The sequence below is a fragment of the Lygodium microphyllum genome, chromosome 13, assembly GCF_053477565.2.
Source record: "Lygodium microphyllum isolate KBCC chromosome 13, Lygodium_microphyllum_v1.1.10, whole genome shotgun sequence".
NCBI classification, from domain to species: Eukaryota; Viridiplantae; Streptophyta; class Polypodiopsida; order Schizaeales; family Lygodiaceae; genus Lygodium; species Lygodium microphyllum.
The window spans coordinates 15,934,278-15,953,354 of record NC_141147.1 but is presented as its reverse complement, the minus strand read 5'-3'; the positions used below and the strand labels follow the sequence as shown (position 1 = coordinate 15,953,354).

The window sequence follows — 19,077 nt, the reverse complement described above, 5'->3', positions numbered from 1 at the left end:
GTTGAACAGATCCGGACATAATACAAATATAAGTACAGGACTGCCAGCAATCATGATGCTGTTGAAGCAAAGTTAAGGCAACAAAACCAATATACATTTAAACATTATCCATACAAGTACAGTTTTTAGTTCAGTGATCATACCACAAGGAAACATATAGCCATACACAGTAAACAAATACAGATTGAGTGCCTGCATTCTCTCCCTGTTGAACAGATCCGGACATAATACAAATATAAGCACAGGACTGCCAGCAATCATGAGGCTGTTGAAGCAAAGTCAAGGTAACAAAACCAATATACATTTAAACATTATCCATACAAGTGCAATTTTTAGTTCAGTGATCATACCATAAGGAAACATATAGCCGTACACAGTAAACAAATACGAAATATACAGGTACAGCCGATAAAAATCGGCTGAAGCAGTTTGACTATAGCACGTGGCAGTTACATCGAAACAACTAAACTTGATACATAATTCTGTCCAGATGATTTGGTTTGACACACCTAGATGCCAAACTGTAGAAACGCTTCAGTTATCCAACTTCACTGTCGATGGCCCAAAATCACAGATCATGAGATGGATTACCAGAATATAAGCACCATCATTGGTGTGCAGGGAAAGTGAAATCTCCTCCAGACTTATAGCAGGACCTAGCAGAAGTTAACTAAGCATACAGATAACATGGGCAAAGCACTCGATGCCAAGCACTGCAGTGCTGCCTGCAGTCTGATCAGTAGCTCTTTCTTGGTAAACCTTGTTCTAGCATCCACCATTTGGTTCATTACCTCAGCAACTCTTTTCATAGCCACCGAAATCAATATCAAACCTATTCCAAAACCAATACGAATCACCTTGTTGTAGTCAAATGTGGCATTAATCGAAAGTAATCTGGACACCACAAACAGCATGACTGTAACACCAGAACCCGCTAATCCAATGGCCAGTTGATTTAACATGCCAGCAAGCTCTTCCAAGCTTTCCTTAGAGAGACCTTGAAGGTTGGATGCTAATGAGGTTGTGCCTATGAAAGGATTGAAGATAACTTCAAAGAAGTGAAAAGAACTCCTTCCATAAAGGTCTCTAGTAGATGTTGCAGTCTTTCCTGGTTTTTTCTTCCTACCAGGGAACCTTTTCCTCACCTTGTTGGGCTGGTGCCTGCTGTCAGCACATAGCTTCGCCAGTTTAGCCAATGCCATCATTATGCAATCAAGATTTACATTGCCTTATAAGAATTAAAACTCACTCTTTGGTGGTGCTTGATTTAAGAACACAACCTGACCCTACATCCACAGGCTCAAGAGTAGGGACTTTCAACCTGCAAACAAATGTAACACATCAGAAAGGCTTGTTTGAAAAGGCATGTCTGTGCCCATTGAAACCACCAAGTAAAATGAAAATTGCATTGTTTTTCTACTAATTCAAACTAAGCCAAGCCATTAGCCTGAATCTGATTTCTAAGCAGCAGAGAAAACGTGCTATAAACTTAAAAACCCAACCCAGCATCGACCCAAATCCCACAATCCTGATTCTGGTATTGGTAAGCTTTTGTTTGCCAATCAAGCTAGTAGTAGAATAGAAGCCCATAGACTATTGCTTTAGTAAACAAGACCTTTTCAGGTCCTCAATCCAGAACCAGTTGAACAGCCTCAACCTTAGAAATGCTTTCTATAACCAAAATGCCTTTTAGTTAGCTGAATAAACAACGCATTAAGGGAAGGTAAAGAGAATACAATAAAATCTTAAATTGTTAAAAAACTTACACTGCCCTAGCTTCCAAAGGTGCATACAGTATATAAGAAGCCTTCATCTGTTCATGTGCCTCGTCTCTCTCACAACTAAAGCCTTCCTCATGGAAGCACCTGCCATCTTTACCTGCCCGTGTTATCAAAGCATTCCCACATACACCAAGATACATCCATCCATACGGAGCAGGTGTTAATTCTGGTACTTCAAGAGATACAGTGAATCCAATTTTCTCAGCATGAGAAAACCCTTTGTCAGGCACAAAAGGTTGGTGAAAATTTTTTTGTTCCTTGCTATAGCAACAGTTAGCAAACAACTTTTGATCCGGAAGGGTTTGCGAATTACAGGAGGAGTTTTCCTGCCATTTCCTGAGGCCATTTAGTTTAGCACTGCACAGCCGCTCCATTTTGTTTGAATTATCCAAACAATGAATGCATCTGTCTTTGTGAGTTGAAAACTCCGCTGCAGTTGGGTCTGAAGGTTTTGTGGAAACATATGGAACTTCTTCCAGCAACCTTCCAGGATGAAGTGCCAAGACCATAACTGCTGATGCAATCAAAACACTGTGTGTTGGATGTCCCTTAATTTGAATACATCAAATCCAAAAACGCCTAAATTCTGCAGGATAATTACCTCGTTGGGAGCATTGACGAGATTCTGAATTTTGAAAAGAATGCCATTGAGCTACAGACTTTGAGTGGAAGGTTGAGGATTGAAAAACCTGTTTCACCTTCTTGCTTTGCAAGAACCCACTGCCAGGAAAGTGATTGCATCCAGATAAAGCCTAAACATGTAATATCAGTCATCATCAGACAAGTACTTCCAGGATGCAAGGAAAAAAGCACAAACAGATGACCTTAGTCAGTCATTCTCTGATATAACATAAAGCCACAAAACATCTGGTGCAAATTCTGAGATGAGAAACCTATCATGCTTTAGCGTGTGACAGTTAACTGAACAAGCACTACCTCAATAGTTATCTCAGCATTGCCACACTTTTGAGATTGGGCTTAATTTAAAAAATGGGCCGATTATTACTGAACAAGACATCAGGCATTGAACATAACAAGGTAATGAGTAAAAAAACTACTCTACAAAACCAATTGACCTCAAGAAGCTACATCTTGAGAGCTTGCATTATGGATCCAGTATATGTAAGGCATTCATGGGTGAGAAACATCCCTTACTGGTGTGTACATGCCTTGGCACATCACAAGAGTGATGCCAAGTGCCCTAAACTGTCATACTGAAAGTCTCTGCTTAAGAAATATGCTACAACGGTTGTTCCAGCTGCTCACACCTGCATTAATTGAAACCGTTCTAGCTGCTACATACTTAAACCTTATGGATAGAAGTGCTTCCCATACACACACAGTTTCTTTACATTGATATCTCCCAACAAACACTCCCTCAATAAGGAGAGATGAGTCCTATAGGTACTGTCTTGCTTGCACATGACACTAAGGTATATGTTGCTCAAAGGCTCACCATTGTCCAAGGAAACCATTGTATGACACCCTCCATTTAAACAGTCTTTAGAAGAAGTCTCAAATGAAAATTGAAGGACATTCAAACAGTACATGAAATGGTAACAAAAAGAGCAAATTTTAGAGACAGAAACAAAATGCCACATCATCAAGGGGGAGGAGGACGAAGAGAGGATAAGAAAGTTAATTGTTAAATCTTGATATTTGTAAGTACAAGTTCAAAATCCTAGATAGCAACCCGCCCATATAATAAATCTCTCTCTCTCTCTCTCTCTCTCTCTCTCTCTCTCTCTCTCTCTCTCTCTCTCTCTCTCTCTCTCCCGTGTGTGTGGGGGTGTATGCGCATGCACACACATATGTATGTACACACGCACATGCTACATGCCTCACTCCACACACCACCATCTATAACAACCCAAGTCACAAAAACAAGCCATAGCACCATCAAACATGCTGTCTCTAACCTGTATTATGAAGCCACATCATATCCGATGCCATAAAAGCTAGGTACGTCGCCATCTCATTACTACTCAATGCCCTTCTATGAAGGCTCCTATTCATCAATCCACGCAATATAGGCCACTCACACAAGCTTATTATAATGGCAATAGGCTAGAATATCATCATGAAGTTCAACCTGCCCAAATCTGTGCCATACGAAGATTGCACCATAAAAGCTCAGATCACATGTCACCCATCAATCCATGTTGGTTGCCCAAACACAATGTCTAGAGCTCCATGTGAACACCTAGTTTACCATGTTCATCTATAATCAAGTACGCATACCATATATGATCAAAAAGAAGTGCTGATAGTTTATCAATCATAGTTGTTAATGCACTCAAAAATATCCATCCTTATGCCATCTTTGCACACTCAAAGAGACCATGACACCATAGCTGATGTTGTAAGCCAACACTCAGTGTACAAATCCCCACGCAATTTGAGATGACCTAATAACATCATCATGAAGTTTGGATCTTCATCCAATATAAAAACACCAAACTCAAAATATGGCATCTTGAACATCATGCACTGAACCACAACTCCTAGCATCAAAACCCTTGAAACATTCTCTTAATTTTAAAAACAGCAAACCTCCTTGCTTCTGAAATCCTGCCAAACCTAAGAAGCCACGAGGCACAAAACTTGTCAAACTCAAATCCCAATGGCAATGCACTAGTGAGACCCTACTCTCAACTCATAATTTGTCATAGAAAAATGTCACACTATGCAAATGATGAAGAAAGAGACCAGTATCAATGAGATAATGTCAAAGGTGTACAACAATCTAGGAAAGTAAACCAGAAGGTCCCACATAAATAAACATCTTAAAAATCAAAACCCCTAAAATTTACATAGACAAGGCAAGCATAGCAATTGATGGGGCATTTAACTTGTAAACAAGTATAAGTGCAGAATGAGCCCACACTGCAAAAACAAAGATAAGAAAAGGCTAAAACTAAGCAAAATTTTACATTGGGCACAAAATCTCAATGAGGACAGCCACGCATGACTACATAAATTTTCACATTGGGCACATCCAAATCTTAAGGAGGACAGCCACACTTAACTACAGAAACCTTGAGCCTTCCCAAAAACTTGAAATTCTTGCCTAAAACCGTGGAAAGAGAAGACACACAGAGAGAGAGAGAGAGAGAGAGAGAGAGAGAGAGAGAGAGAGAGACAATCTATTGAGCTACCAAAACTTGTGTTTAATTTGTCCTATTTTTCTAGCATTTTTTGGCTCATTAAAACAGCCCCAAAAAGGCATTTTTACTTTTTGAAGAAGACTTCAGACTTCTTTTGGCTCCAACAATTTCTCTGAAAGGAACTCAATGTGCTCAACACTCTTCATCCCTATTCACCCTTAGCCCATCCTTTGCGTCCATACCAATCACCATCATCACCACACCATCTTCCATTCTACCTACTACAACTGCCAACTACCACATGGAATTCATTTACCATGTGTGTCTAGTGCTAGCTACCAAGACAAGTCTATTACACTTGAGAGGCCTCTTCACTCTCCTACAATGACCACAACCTAATTTACAAGAATACTCATCAATCGCCAAACATCACACAACTGGTGACCTATCATACAACTGCTGTGACGTGTTCCTCGGCCAAGCAACCTGTCCTATAGCTGCTATGACCTATTTACAGTAAGGTAACATCATAGTCACAAGTGACATGAGACGAGGTCAATGACAGGGATGGGGACAGGGATGTGATGGAGACAGCCGAAAGTAGGAGACGGGGGATAGGGGACTGAGATGGCATTAAAAATCTCAAAATATACTTAATTTAACAAATTTTTTACCTTAACTTTGAAATTCAAAATCCCACATGATGAAGATGAGGCTGGCAGCGGTGAGAGTACTTGGCATTGGCTACATATAGGTAAAGAAGTTGTGGGGCTGGCTATGGATAGATGTTTGGCTATAGGCAATTGTGGGATTGGCTGCGGACAAGCATTTGTATTGTCAATCAATAGGATACCTTTTCCACACAGCACCTTAATACTTGCATTTGTAGTTGGCCAAGCTATAGGTCAAACATGTCCAGTAGGTCCCATAAGTCAGCCATGCAATGGGTTATAGACATTGGACAGCCCCATCACAAATTGCCTTCACATTCCGATCACAAATAGCCTGAGCCATCACATTACACATTCCATCCCCGTCACCTTGTGACACCTACAAAAGTGACATCACCATAGCAGCAAAGAAACGCGTTTCTCCGAGTTTGAAACTTACGAAACGTTTCCTATAGTGAGAAATGTTTCTTACAATTAAAAAATGTGGTTTTTTTTTAAGGAGGGAACCCAAAAAACATGGGTTTTCTTATAAAAACTGCTGAGCAATGTTAAACATGATCATGATGATGAGTAATGACTCGTGAGGACTCAAGATTTTGGATGACACACTTACTCTCATGGGATTTTGTAAAGTGATTGGACTCTGGTCAATCTAGTATCTAGATCCTATCCTTGTCTTGAGAGTTGATTATTGTATGACTTTAGTCTCATTTACGAGTTATTTATGATATATTATGATTCATTCTAGATTTTCACATTTTGTGGGTTTGTTCTGGAATGAGAATCATGATGTTGCAACTTGAATCGCTTCATATTGTACATGAGCTATTTACATGTTTATTTCAATTTTATTTGTGTGATATGTATGAATCATAATGTTTGAAGTCTGAACCCTAGTATAGCTTGCTAACTTTGACATAAGTCAATAATGGATCATGGATATGTAATGTATTATTCTCAATTGACTCATGTATTCTCACTCAAGCTTGATTGGCCTTCCTTTGTTTAAGAGAGAGTTCCATAGAGGTTTAAAACCTCTTTCCCTAGTTAAAACCATTTAAAAATCCCTATATAAAACATCTACGTTTCTTGTTTTACCCCCTCTTGAAAGAAACTTACGAAACACATTTCTAACCGAAACGGTTTTGACATTTCTAGCTACTATGGACATCACTTTTAAAAGTGACGCATTTCAACACAAAGCCGTCACAAGGACCACATCCCAACATCCCACAGGTCCGTTGTCCCGTATGTTAATTGTGTCTATGGGGAGCATCATTCAGTTCTTGTGTTTTCATCACTAGCAACTATATTTACATCCACTCCATCTCAATCTACCATTTGCTCATCCAACAAGTCGTGATCAAATTTCAGAAAAATTTATCACATTTATAGTTATTTCCACTCTCAATTGCCCTTCGTTGCAACATGACATCACCCTCATGTTCAATCGGCTACATCTTCATCAGATTTGACTGGACTGCAATACTCAAGTTCCATACATGGAGGATGATTCTCTTCAACACACTCCCTGAGCCCACTCCATGGAAGTCAACAATTGTTGGACATTGCTACTCCTTGAGCATCACATCAGCATTATCTTCTTCGCTCATTCATATTCAACATTCATTCATTCATCAAATTCTACTTCTCCTTTTGCATATTTGTATTTGTCAAAGTCAATGTATTTAAGTCATGTTCATACATTTAGTATTTTCTTAGTGCAAACCCTAGCATATCTTCACAAAATTTGCAACAAAGTTGTGTTAACAGTCTAGTCAACTCACGAGTGAGTCTCAACATGAGTTCCAATGCGCTAGACATTTTAGTGTTATTTAGATGTTTTTTATTTATCATCATAACGATGATTAGGGCATTTATTGCTAGCTGACCAAAATAACTATTGGCCGACCTAATCGCATTATTGGCATATTTTTAACCTTCATATTCCAGCTCCCTCCTCCACAGTCGTTCATTCATCACTTGCAAATTTCGGTGCATGCCTTATTGGAGAGAGGGAGCCGATGCCAATGCCCTTGCAGCCAATGACTCACTCTTGTATGCAATTGTCCCGTGTTTGGTATATGGTTTGCATTTCCTAACCATATCTCTGAGTTCTTTGCAATGTTCTTCCTCTTCTGTCTTGTGCTCAGCAATTTATTTCAAAAATTTTCTATGCTCCCATTACTACATCCACTTCTGACATGGTAGCAGATTTCAAGATCTACATTAGCATTGTTGTCTTCTATTGAAGATTGATTGTTTGTGTCTACTTTAGCTAGACGACCAATTTCTTAAACTTTTTTGTCACAAGGGCATGAAATTTTATTGCTTTGCTTAGCATTTAATTAAAAGTTAATCAAACGTGCTACTGTGACTTACATGTGAGGTGGAAGTTAATTATTTCACAATGTGGGACCCAAGACCTTGAGATATCAGAGTCAAAGACAAAAGTTGTAATAAGTTATGCCTGACAAGTACTAGGTGGTACCCAATGTCAAATTTAAGCCTAGACCAATTAATAATGTCAAGGGTGACATTAGAGATTAGACATTAATTAATTAATTAATGTCAATCTAAGGGTCAATAACTGCTCAGGGATACTTGGAAAACAAATTAGTCTAGCCAATTTAATTATTAGTTGATAAACTTAATTTTCAAAGTACTAGAGCAATTATTGAATTAATTTTTAGAATACTAATATTCAATTTTTAAAATTAATATTCTGAAAATTAAATTTAATAAGTTGAATAATGCTGGAAAATGGAATTAGAAAGCTCCCACTTGGCAAAACTTGCCCATACAAGTGGAAAAAAGTTTTTTGGGGCTAATAAAAGTCTATTCCAACCATTGTGAGAGAGAAAAATGCTATTAGAGAGCAAGGAGAGGCTACTAATGTGATTTGCAGCCACCAAGGATCAATCCTACAACATGTGATAGCAGTTTAAAGCCTTCCAAGAGCATGACATCAGCCCAAGGTCCTTCAAGTGCAGAAGACAACATACAAGAGGAGGCAATAGTCTTTTTGGTGGTCCTAAGCTGTACTATACTAACATAAAGAGCATGCTCTATGGAGGCTCACTTTCTAGCCTTGTGCTTAACCATGAATGTGAGGGTCCCCAACTTAAGTTTGAGCCTCACTTGCTACTACTACACTAGCATATGGAGGTAAGGCTTGATCTTAAGCTTAAGCCGTACTTGATAGCTCTATGGTAGAACATGGGACACCACTAGCTTTTTAGTGTTTCACGCGATGAAACTCTGCAATTTCTCTCTCCACAGCATTCTCTCTTATACCCCAACCATCTCTCAAGTTATCTCAACATTTTCCAATAGTTTGAGCCATCAAAGAAAGAGATTTCAATCAATCTCTACTATAAAGCCTAATTTACAACAAAAATTAGGGTTTGATAACCAACTTGGAATGCATGCTCAAAATTTAGGGCCTAGGACTTGAATTCTAGCAACTAAAGTCAAGGAATTTCAATAAGATTCAAGAGTCAACCGGTCAATGTCAGATTTGGGACTAAATTTATCTTTCAACAAGTAGGGTGAAGGCCAATCCTAGAGCAAACCAAGGGGCAAATTGGTTTGGAGGCTTGCTGATCAATTTTGACAGCAAGTGGCACTTGGATTGGTAGAGGAGGTCAAAGAACCTCAATTGTGCTCCATCCATTTGCAGGTAAAGTTTAAAAAATACCGCAAGGGGTGCCAATTTTGGGATCAACAAGCTATCCATTGTCCAAGATTAAAGTGGTAAACTATGCATTTTAGTTTATGAGAATTTTATGATTGTTGGAATTAGTGTTAAATCGAGTTATCTACCACCCTATCCAAGAAGGAAGGTTGGCTTCATTCCACTCTTCCAATCTCTACGTTTTAATGCTACAATCATCCTCTAGGCTGTGTTAACTGTATTTAATGCTGTTCCTACCTGTATTTACTAATTTTCTGCATTATTTTAATGTTGGCAACAGCATTCGAGGTTTCTTTGTTTGCGCTTTTAACCTGCAGCATGTGCGTTTTCAGTCTCTTGTCTCGTGTAGATTGGACAACAAGGTTTTCAACCTCTTATCCATCTTTTCCTGGCTAATTTTTTTCTGAATTTTGCGAACTTTGTGATCAATTACCCTTGACACTGCATGTGAACTCTTGCATGTGCAGTCTGTGTTGTGTTTGGCTATATTCCCTCTCTATTCTTTATCTTCTCTTCAAAGTTCATATCCTATCCAGATGGCTCCTCCCTATTGTTCTACCGATGACAAACTTCATGCCCCTAACAATCTAAATGGAGTGCTATTATGAAATCCTTGTTTATGCAAAAGCAATTGTGGTATGTTGTTTCTAAAGCTATTGAGCATCCTTAGCACCCCACTCCTCTTCCAACAAATTTCGCAGAGGACAACCACAAGGAAACTGAGCTCACATGGGGTTTTAATGATATCTATGAATATTCTAATCTTCTTCGCTATACCTCTAAAGAGGTTCTTTTGGCGATCACCTCCTATAGGACAATTTCAACAATATAGGCAAAGCTTCAAATGTTGTAGGAGGCTCCCTCGACTGTGCATGAAGTTACCCTTTATGGACAGCTCCAACAAATGAAGTTTGAGTCGAAGGATACTATCCAGTTATTCAAGCTTCGTGTTACACAGGTACTAGATCAGCTTTCTCACATCCAATCTACCCTTTCCAAAGCTCATCTTGTGGGGAAGGCACTCCACAAGCTCCCTCTGAAGTTTGATGGAGTGGTCAATGCTTTGAGGACCTAGACATCATCGACAAAGTTGAGCTTCACATGTATGTGTTAGCAGTCATGTTTGTCATGCCTTGTCATCTCCTGCCTGTGAGCCTCAGTCTGAGTCAGACGAGGACATTAGGAGCTCTAACATGTCTGTCATGTGTTTTGATGGAGGAGGCTAGTCACTCTCAACTGGCTGTCAGTTTGCATTTCTATGCATTCCCTTTATTTGTCGAGGTCCAGTGTGCATTTTTAGGGCAGTTTCTGCATTTCCCAGGCTGTCCACACCTGCCAGGTATTGTCCCCCTGTTTCGGGATTTTCTGGCCCCAGATGTGCCACGTCAGCATTTTGCGACTGCATTTAATGCAATCGGACTGCATTAAATGCAGTCGGCCCAGTATTTAGGGCCCCTGGGGCAGGTCGGCCAGTTTTGGGCTCTTTTGGCTATATATAGCCAGCCCCCCACACTTGGCAGATCATCTCTCAGTCTTCTTCCTCTTCAGCAGGTGCACACTCCGACATCCTTTTCCTCCGTGGTGGTGCTGCCATCGTCATCAGCCTGATCTCGTGCCCTCACTAACGCTGTGGGCTGCGTGCAGGGACTGATCAGTCCATTTCAGTGTATTCAGCATTCATTTCAGTCAGTGCAGATTTTCTTCCTTCATTCTCTGCTTTCTCTCTCCTCTCCTCTGTGTTCGTGTTCTTCTTCCCTTGCGCACTCTCACATGGTATCATCGCCAAGCTGAGAGCACGGAGGTCTTCATCGACTGGAGAGACACCACACCTATCATCTGTTGCTGCCCCCCTTCTCTCCAACAGCCAGGCGGCCCCTCCAGGTGGTCTGTACATTTGCGTTTGCTGCATCAGCCCCTTCCAGAGGCTGCCACGTCATCAACCAGCCCCTGTCTACTTGCGTTTTCAGCTGGGCGGCCTTCTCTTCAGCTGGACGACTCCACTACTGGCTGCGTTTTGCATCCAAGGTGGTCGTTTTCCCTCCTGGCGGCTCCTCTCCAGCTGGCGCTTCTCTTCTTGGCTGAGTTTTGGTGCCTGGCAACTTTCCCTCCGGATTTTGTGCCCTACACAGCTGCGTTTTCACCTCCTGGTGATAGGCGACCTGATTTCCTGGAGTTTGGTGGTTCTTCTGGTGGTTGGTGACCCTTCTGGTGGTCATTCTTCGGCATCGGCACAGTTTTCTTTGGTGTTTGGTATTTTGCAGATTGGAAGATGTCTTATCATCAGTTTACAGGTTTTGATGACTCAGATGATGAGCTTTTGTCTCGCCATTCATCTGAACGGAGGCGTGATTTCTATCGCGAGGATCGTCATACAGAGTCTATTCCTCGTTCTCGTCCCCCTTCTATTCATGTATCTCGGCAATCCCCTTCCAGTGGGCCGAAGATGCAGCCTTTGGTAACCCCTGTACAGGTACCCGTACTTCCTCAGCTGCCCAAAGAGGACCGGTTGGATGGCTCCAACTTTTCTCTATGGTCCTGCAAGGTGGAGTGTATCTTGGACTCCTTCGATCTTTGGGAGCTTGTTTCTGTTCCTATTCCCCAGCCTAAGGGGATCCCGCAGATGGGACATCTATGGATCGTGCAGCCTTATGGGATCGGCTTAATTCTAGAGCCAGATCTTTCCTCTTTCTGAGTTTGCAGGATTCTGTCCTTGTTCATGTTCACAGGTTGAAGACTGCAGCAGACGCGGCAGACGTGTGGAGAAAGCTCGCGTCTCTCTATCAACAGAAGACGTTTGCCCACCGGATATCTCTTGAAAAGGAGTTGCGGATGCTCGCTATTGATGATAGTCCTTCCATGAAGGACCACATCAACAAATTACAAGATATGAGGGATGAGCTTGCATCCCTCGGTCGGACGATATCTTCTAAAGACATGGCTATGATTCTTTTGACTCAACTGCCATCGCCTCGGTTTGATGTCTTCTACACCAGCCTTCTTACATCGAGGACCCGTGAGAAGCTTCTATGGGAGGAGCTATCCCCGCTTGTCTTGGAGCATGACGAGCGACTCAGAGAGATCAGTGCTAGTGGATCCGACTCCACTAGAGCCTTTGTTGCAGGTTCGGGAGGACAGAAGAAGAAGAAGAAGAAGTCAAAGGCTACGAAGAAGGACAGTTCTTCAGGCTCTGACTCAGATTCAGAGAGACCGAAGTGCCCACACTGTGGGAAAGGGACACATCCAGAGGAGAAATGTTGGAAGAAGCACCCTCACCTTCGTCCGGGAGCGAAGGGTGGATCTACATCGGAGCCTTCTTCTACCTCTACACCAGTTGTTACCCATGAGTCAGTGTTCCTTCATATCCATGCTTTGGCGGAGAATCCTTCTTCCGTGGCTGCAGTGTCTTCTGCGCAGCCTTGGTTAGTGGACAGTGGTGCTTCGAATCATATGACTCCCCGAGGTGATTTGTTACAGGATCTCCGTCCATCCGAGGGTTCAGTCACTGTTGGTGACATTTTATCGGTGCCTATTAGTGGTGTTGGCACATTGCCTTTGTTTACCGACCGACCTTCGAGCTCCTTTTCACAGGCCCTGCATGTTCCGGATTAGGGCCTTCCCCTCCTCTCAGTTTATGGCCTTACGAGGCTTGGCACACGCGTGATCTTCACCGAGCATGCCGTTGTTATTGAGAATTCTTTTACAGGAGTTGCCTTATCTACAGGTTGGCAGGAGAGGGGGCTTTACAAGCTCCATTCCCCTTCTTTGATGCAGGGTCCTCTGAGGCAGTCTATTGCTACACCCGTTCCCACTTGTGCACTTTCTATTCCACAGGTTCCTTCCCATCCCCCACCCTCTCCTCCGGTGGTTCCCTCGTACCTCCCATCCCTTTCAGAGGGGGACGATCTCGGTGATGCGGCTGTGAATTCCTTGGCCCCTAGTGTTTTAGAGGGGGATTTCCAGGATCATGAGGAGCTCCTTCAGCGGCAGTCTACATCGACGGACTTCATCAACCTTGGCATTCCTCTTGTCACCCCAGGATCTATTTCTCCCTTGGCCTTCCGCCACATCCAGGATCTGAGAGGGGGTGTTAGCAGTCATGTTTGTCATGCCTTGTCATCTCCTGCCTGTGAGCCTCAGTCTGAGTCAGACGAGGACATTAGAAGCTCCGACATGTCTGTCATGTGTTTTGATGGAGGAGGCTAGTCACTCTCGACTCGATGTCAGTTTGCATTTCTATGCATTCCCTTTATTTGTCGGGGTCCAGTGTGCATTTTTAGGGCAGTTTCTGCATTTCCCAGGCTGTCCACACCTGCCAGGTATTGTCCCCCTGTTTCGGGATTTTCTGGCCCCAGATGTGCCACATCAGCATTTTGTGACTGCATTTAATGCAGTCGGACTGCATTAAATGCAGTCGGACTGCATTAAATGCAGTCGGACTGCATTAAATGCAGTCGGACTGCATTAAATGCAGTCGGACTGCATTAAATGCAGTCGGCCAAGTATTTAGGGCCCCTGGGGCAGGTCGGCCAGTTTTGGGCTCTTTTGGCTATATATAGCCAGCCCCCCACACTTGGCAGATCATCTCTCAGTCTTCTTCCTCTTCAGCAGGTGCACACTCCGACATCCTTTTCCTCCGTGGTGGTGCTGCCATCGTCATCAGCCTGATCTGGTGCCCTCACTGACGCTGTGGGCTGCGTGCAGGGACTGATCAGTCCATTTCAGTGTATTCAGCATTCATTTCAGTCAGTGCAGATTTTCTTCCTTCATTCTCTGCTTTCTCTCTCCTCTCCTCTGTGTTTATGTTCTTCCGTTGCACACTCTCACAGTATGTCCTCAATGCTACTTGAGCATGAGGTGACTTTGTAATCGTAGGGAAGGCTTCCATTTCAATATGATGGCTCCAATGAAGCATTTGCAGCTTCAAAGTGGGGTCACAAGATGAAGTTATCGAAGGCCCAATGTTATCACAGGTGTAAGAAGGGACATGCGTGCAAGGATTGTAAGGAGTTAGCCACTTCGAGGAAGAAGGAGAAGAAGAAGAAGCAAGATACAAACTCCTCTCCTAAGTCATCCACCTCCTCCGACTCGAATCCTCCAACCAAGGTCAAGGCCAAGGTATAGAAGGGGTCATCTTCTTTAGATCACGAGAAGGACTTGGCAACCCCTCCTTTCGCTACTTTCTACTACACGTGATGCGGTCATCCCTTACAATTCCAAAGCTAGAAAGGGAGTGTGAGAGGGTGGTGAGGTGGGATAGATATGCCTCGTCTATATAGGTATACAAGTGCACAAATTCCAAAGAAGGATTTCCCTATAACGCATCAACCAAAGTCTAGCAGGTTTTGAAATCCTAGAGTTGGGATTGACTGCGGAGGTTTTTTTTTTTGTGGGGGGGGTGGGGTATAGTGGATGGGTGGGTGTGCCATGTTGTAGGGGGGGTTGGGTGGAGCGGGGTTTTTTGAGGAGGGAGGATGTGCCATGTCATCGGGGGGTTGGGTGGTGCCATGTCGTGGGAGGGGGTTGTGTGGAGTGAGACGTGTGCCGTGTCGTTGTGGAGCGGGGTTTGAAAACCTAGAGTTGGGATTGACTTCTGGTTTCATGATGAGTTGTTACTTGATAGAGAGCAAGATTAGCTCCTAGTCTAAGCTCACCTACATGGACACTTGGACAATCTATGCCAAAGGCGGAGAATCCATGTTCATAGATGCTCAAAGGCATTTATGATAGGGTAGTCATATATGCTCCTACAAGGCATTTTTAATAGACACACAGAGGTGTTATGATTCTTTTGTATTTTTTGTATGATTGGCATCAACATCAAGTTCTCTCCAGGGCACCATAGCGGTGGCTTGATCCCCCACTACTTGGGTATTCACGGTTCTATTCTAGTGGTCTTTGTTAGATGGACTATGATGAGTCCTTATCATTGTATCATTGTATTGTGTCAAGTCACGCATGATCTGAGAGAGATTGTTAGTAGTCTAGTCAGCTCATGAGCAAGCTTGGGCATGTGTTCAAATTATTTAACATTACGATTGTGATTAGTCATTTATTGTTGGCTGACTTCACCATATTATTGGCATAGTTTTGGCCTTTATATTTTGGCTCCCTCGTCCATATTCATTCATTCATCACTTGCACATTCCAATGTATGCCTTGTTGGAGAGAGGGAGCCAGTGCCAGTGCCCACGTAGCTAGTGATTCATTGTTGTATTATGCGACTGTCTCGTGTTTGGTACATGGATTCCATTTCCCGAGTATATCTCCGAGTTCTCCTTTGCAATATTCTTGTGTTTTCACTTTTCTCTCTTTTGTCTTGTGTTCAATTGTTTATTTCAATAATCTTCTATGTTTGCATCGTTGCATCCACTTCTGGCAAGTTGATGATACTAGGCCCCAAACACCCCAAAGCCAAATGCATTTGGTGATGGCCCAACAAGCCAAAAAAGAGAATGTGTCCACATTGAAATTTTAAACCCTACCACAAAGAGTAAAAAGAGCTTACACAATAGGTTATTTGCATACTTTTTGGAACTATGTCACAAAGAGTGTTGCCAATTCAACAACACTACGCTTACCCTTTAGAATGCTTCACCTAAAAGTAGCTTCCACAAAAGGTTATTCGCATGCTCTATTTTGGCTACTCTTAAGTGCTAATAATGCACACGCACACACATGAGACTTCTTTATATTGACTTGCTATGCACACTAACTTTGTGTGCTACGTGGCATTACTTAAAGTAAGGCAATGTGTCCAATCCAAACTATACAAGAGAACAGGTTGTACTCCTGAATGCTGTACTCCTAGATTGAAGCTATGCCTAGCCTTGCTACACCGTAAGTTTACAAAAATTGCTTCCTCTATGTATATCTATGAAGAAAGAGGAGAATTATGTGTGGATTTTCATAGAAGTACATATGAGAATACACTAGAGTTTAAAAAGAAAATGCATCATGTTTGAACCGCTTCAGAATTAACCAATGAAGTCAGAAAAGGAAATAGATGAAGGCACTGAGCTCGATGAACAAACTGAATATATGAGATAGGTGTGATACAAGGGATGCTCAAGGAGTGGAGGGTTGTCCAAGAGCCACCATCTCTCAAAACAGGCTGAGGGGTGTTGAAAGTGTATGTCAAACTCCAATGGGATCCCAAAGCCAAGTAAAAACCCAAAGACACTTAGCTCAAATGATGAAGATGATCCTGACCAGCTGCATGCAGAATGAGACAAACAAAACACAACCACACCAGGCTGCATAGGCTGATGACCACAACAAAAGATGATCCCAGGCAGCAAAATGCAGCACCTCACTGCAATTGTAACGCTGCACACAGAATGAGACAGCCAAAACACAACCACATCAGGCTCATTGGAGAGGAGGAAAGCCACATAGGCTCATGACCACAACAAAAGATGATCCCAGGCAGCAAAATGCAGCACCTGGCTGCAATCTTAAAGACTCTTCACTGTTGATGCAGAGGGAAGCAACAGTGATGCTGAAGCTGTAGAAACAGGCTGACAATAAGGCTGGTTGACAGCAGTAAACATAGCAGCAACAGCACTTGTCTGGTCTCTGGGGGCTGTCATGATGATGATGATGACGAAAAAGCAGGCTCCAGGGGTGGCGATGATGGTTAAGGGCAACAAGAGAGACGATGGCAATGGCTCATGCAAGGTGAGTGATGATGGCAAGAAGGGAAGAGACGCCTGTCAAGATCTTTCATATAACTTTTTTAAAGCATGTTTTCCTACCCAAATTTTTGAGCCGTGTCTTTTAAAATGTCTCAAATTCAGTTGTATGAGAGCTGAAGAAATAAGCCAGTAACTTATGAGAATTAACTTAGGATAAATCTTAAGTAGTTTAACAAGACCTTCCCTTTCACAAGAAATTTCCAATCCCCGCTGGATAATAGGTGATGTGTTTGCCAACAAAATGTAGAGAAAATCAGCCAAAGCAAGTAGACCCTGGGGGATCTAAATGAGGTGGGTCATACAAAGGCATCCATGGTGGAGTTCAAGGTGTAGGTCCACTGAAGCTCCAAATGGAGTAGCCAAAAAATAACTGCAAGCAGTTGGATGCGGTCATGGCTGTTCAGGCAGCCTAGATCAGGCACAATACACAATTGCAAGATGCGCTAGCAATGACAGACAATTTCTGCACAGCAGAAGGACGATCGTGATTGTGCTCGTTGAGATAGACCTGGAAAGGCTCATCATAGCATCCGCAATGTCCCAATAAGCAAGAGGAGACAAAAGATATGATTTTGTTCAATAAATCTACATACTTTAATGACTGATCAAGGATGTTTGAATCTTCATCACTAAAGCCACCACTGTGAAGCACGTCATTCATAGATGACAGGTCAGGGATAAATCATTACGATGACAGAAATATGGAATGCATGGCTCACCTCATTGATCTGCGAATGCAGACGGCAAGTATGATAGCGAGAAACCGTGTCCATGTGGTAAGCGTTCGACCCTGCGAGTGCAGAGGTGACGATGACGCAACCCTAGCTTCAGGGAGCGTACCTCGCGCGGCTCCACAGAGAGAGAGAGAGAGAGAGAGAGAGAAGACAAGACGAAGAAAGCTTATAGGTGGTAGAGAGAGAAAATCAAAAGCAGTCCATGCCACGTGGCACGACTTGGCCCTATTACAGAGGGGTCACACGTCGACGATAATTACTGTCAGAAATAGCTCCATCGTAGAGAAGCCAATGTCATAATGCTATACCCCTGAACAAGATCCTTAGTAGTGTTTTTCGCGAGACTGAGGAATGCCCGGAAATATGTGTAAAAACGTAAGAAGGCTCTATTACGCAAGGGTCACTCGTTGATGAGAATTACTCTCAAAAATGGCTCCATAGTAGAGAGGCCAATGTCATAATGCTATAACCGTGTACAAGATCGTTAGTAGTGTTTTTTTGCGGGACTCAGGAATGCCAGGAAATATGTGTAAAACGTAAGAAGGTTGTATTACATAGGGGTCACAAAGGTCACACGTCGACGAGAATTACTCTCAAAAATGGCTCCATAGTAGAGAGAGGCCAATGTCATAATGCTATACCCATGTACTAGATCCTTAGTAGTGTTTTTCACAAGACTTAGGAATGCCTATAAATATATGTAACACGTAAGAAGGTTGTATTTGCTACTCCAATCTTGCGAGCCCTAAACTAGACCATCACCTTCCATGTACATATTGATGTATGCAAGATGGCCATTGGAGTAGTGATGTCCCAACCCAATGAAGAGTGCCTTGATCGATGAGCTTCACTCACCAACTCAATGATGTAGAGATGAATTATTCAATAATCTAAAGAGAGAAATTGAGGATGGCTTATGCAAGAACAAATTTAGACAATATTTTTTAGCACCATGTTTACCGTTTTTAGGATCATAAAGCTTTGGTCTACCTTCTGAATAAGCCATGTGCTATAGCCAAAATTGCTCCATTGCTTATACTTTTTCTTGAGTTTGACTTTTCAATAGTGGTATGGAAAGGACAAAACATTATTTGGTAGACTAGTGACTAGCGAAGAGGCTATAGTAGAAATTGATGACAATCTACTTGACATCCATTTACTCCCAATACAATAGAAGAAGCTAGGTTCTTTCAATCAGAATTTACACCCTATTGAGCAAATGAATGTGGTGCAAATTCTAACAGTGAACTCCTAGAGAGACCCATTCAAAAGGTGCAACTTCAAAGGCTTTTTCTCAAAGCTAGATTGATGCTTATATAAATTAGGCTAGGATAGACTCTTGAGGAAAAGCATGTATGAGCACAAAATTGATGGTTTTATAAATGAAGCACAT

The 19,077-nt window shown here is 42.3% G+C and overlaps 1 protein-coding gene across 3 annotated transcripts; it reads right to left on the bottom strand.

Moving 5' to 3' along the window:
* Positions 1-318: 318 nt before the first annotated feature.
* On the bottom strand, positions 319-17,826 carry LOC148026371 (uncharacterized). 3 transcript variants are annotated; one of them, XM_087690805.1, is made up of 5 exons: positions 17,670-17,826; positions 2,383-2,533; positions 1,767-2,295; positions 1,250-1,321; positions 319-1,164 (listed from the first exon to the last, which is right to left on the bottom strand). In XM_087690805.1, exons 1-5 carry the CDS (start codon positions 17,721-17,723, stop codon positions 657-659), a joined length of 1,314 nt encoding a protein of 437 aa, XP_087546931.1. In that variant the 5' UTR covers positions 17,724-17,826; the 3' UTR covers positions 319-656. The 3 variants fall into 3 exon arrangements, with proteins under 3 accessions (XP_087546931.1, XP_087546932.1, XP_087546933.1); XM_087690806.1 differs by having other exon boundaries at positions 319-1,161; XM_087690807.1 differs by having other exon boundaries at positions 1,767-2,292.
* Between the last annotated feature and the right edge of the window lie 1,251 nt (positions 17,827-19,077).

What these genes read in the sequence shown, in the direction of transcription:
- LOC148026371 (XM_087690805.1), bottom strand. Translation starts at nt 17,723, where the DNA reads ATGGACACGGTTTCTCGCTATCATACTTGCCGTCTGCATTCGCAGATC. An exon ending in TCGTCAATGCTCCCAACGAG is followed by an intron (nt 2,296 to 2,382) that starts GTAATTATCCTG and finishes TGATTGCATCAG; the next exon opens with CAGTTATGGTCTTGGCACTT. An exon ending in CCTTTGGAAGCTAGGGCAGT is followed by an intron (nt 1,322 to 1,766) that starts GTAAGTTTTTTA and finishes ATTTGTTTGCAG; the next exon opens with GTTGAAAGTCCCTACTCTTG.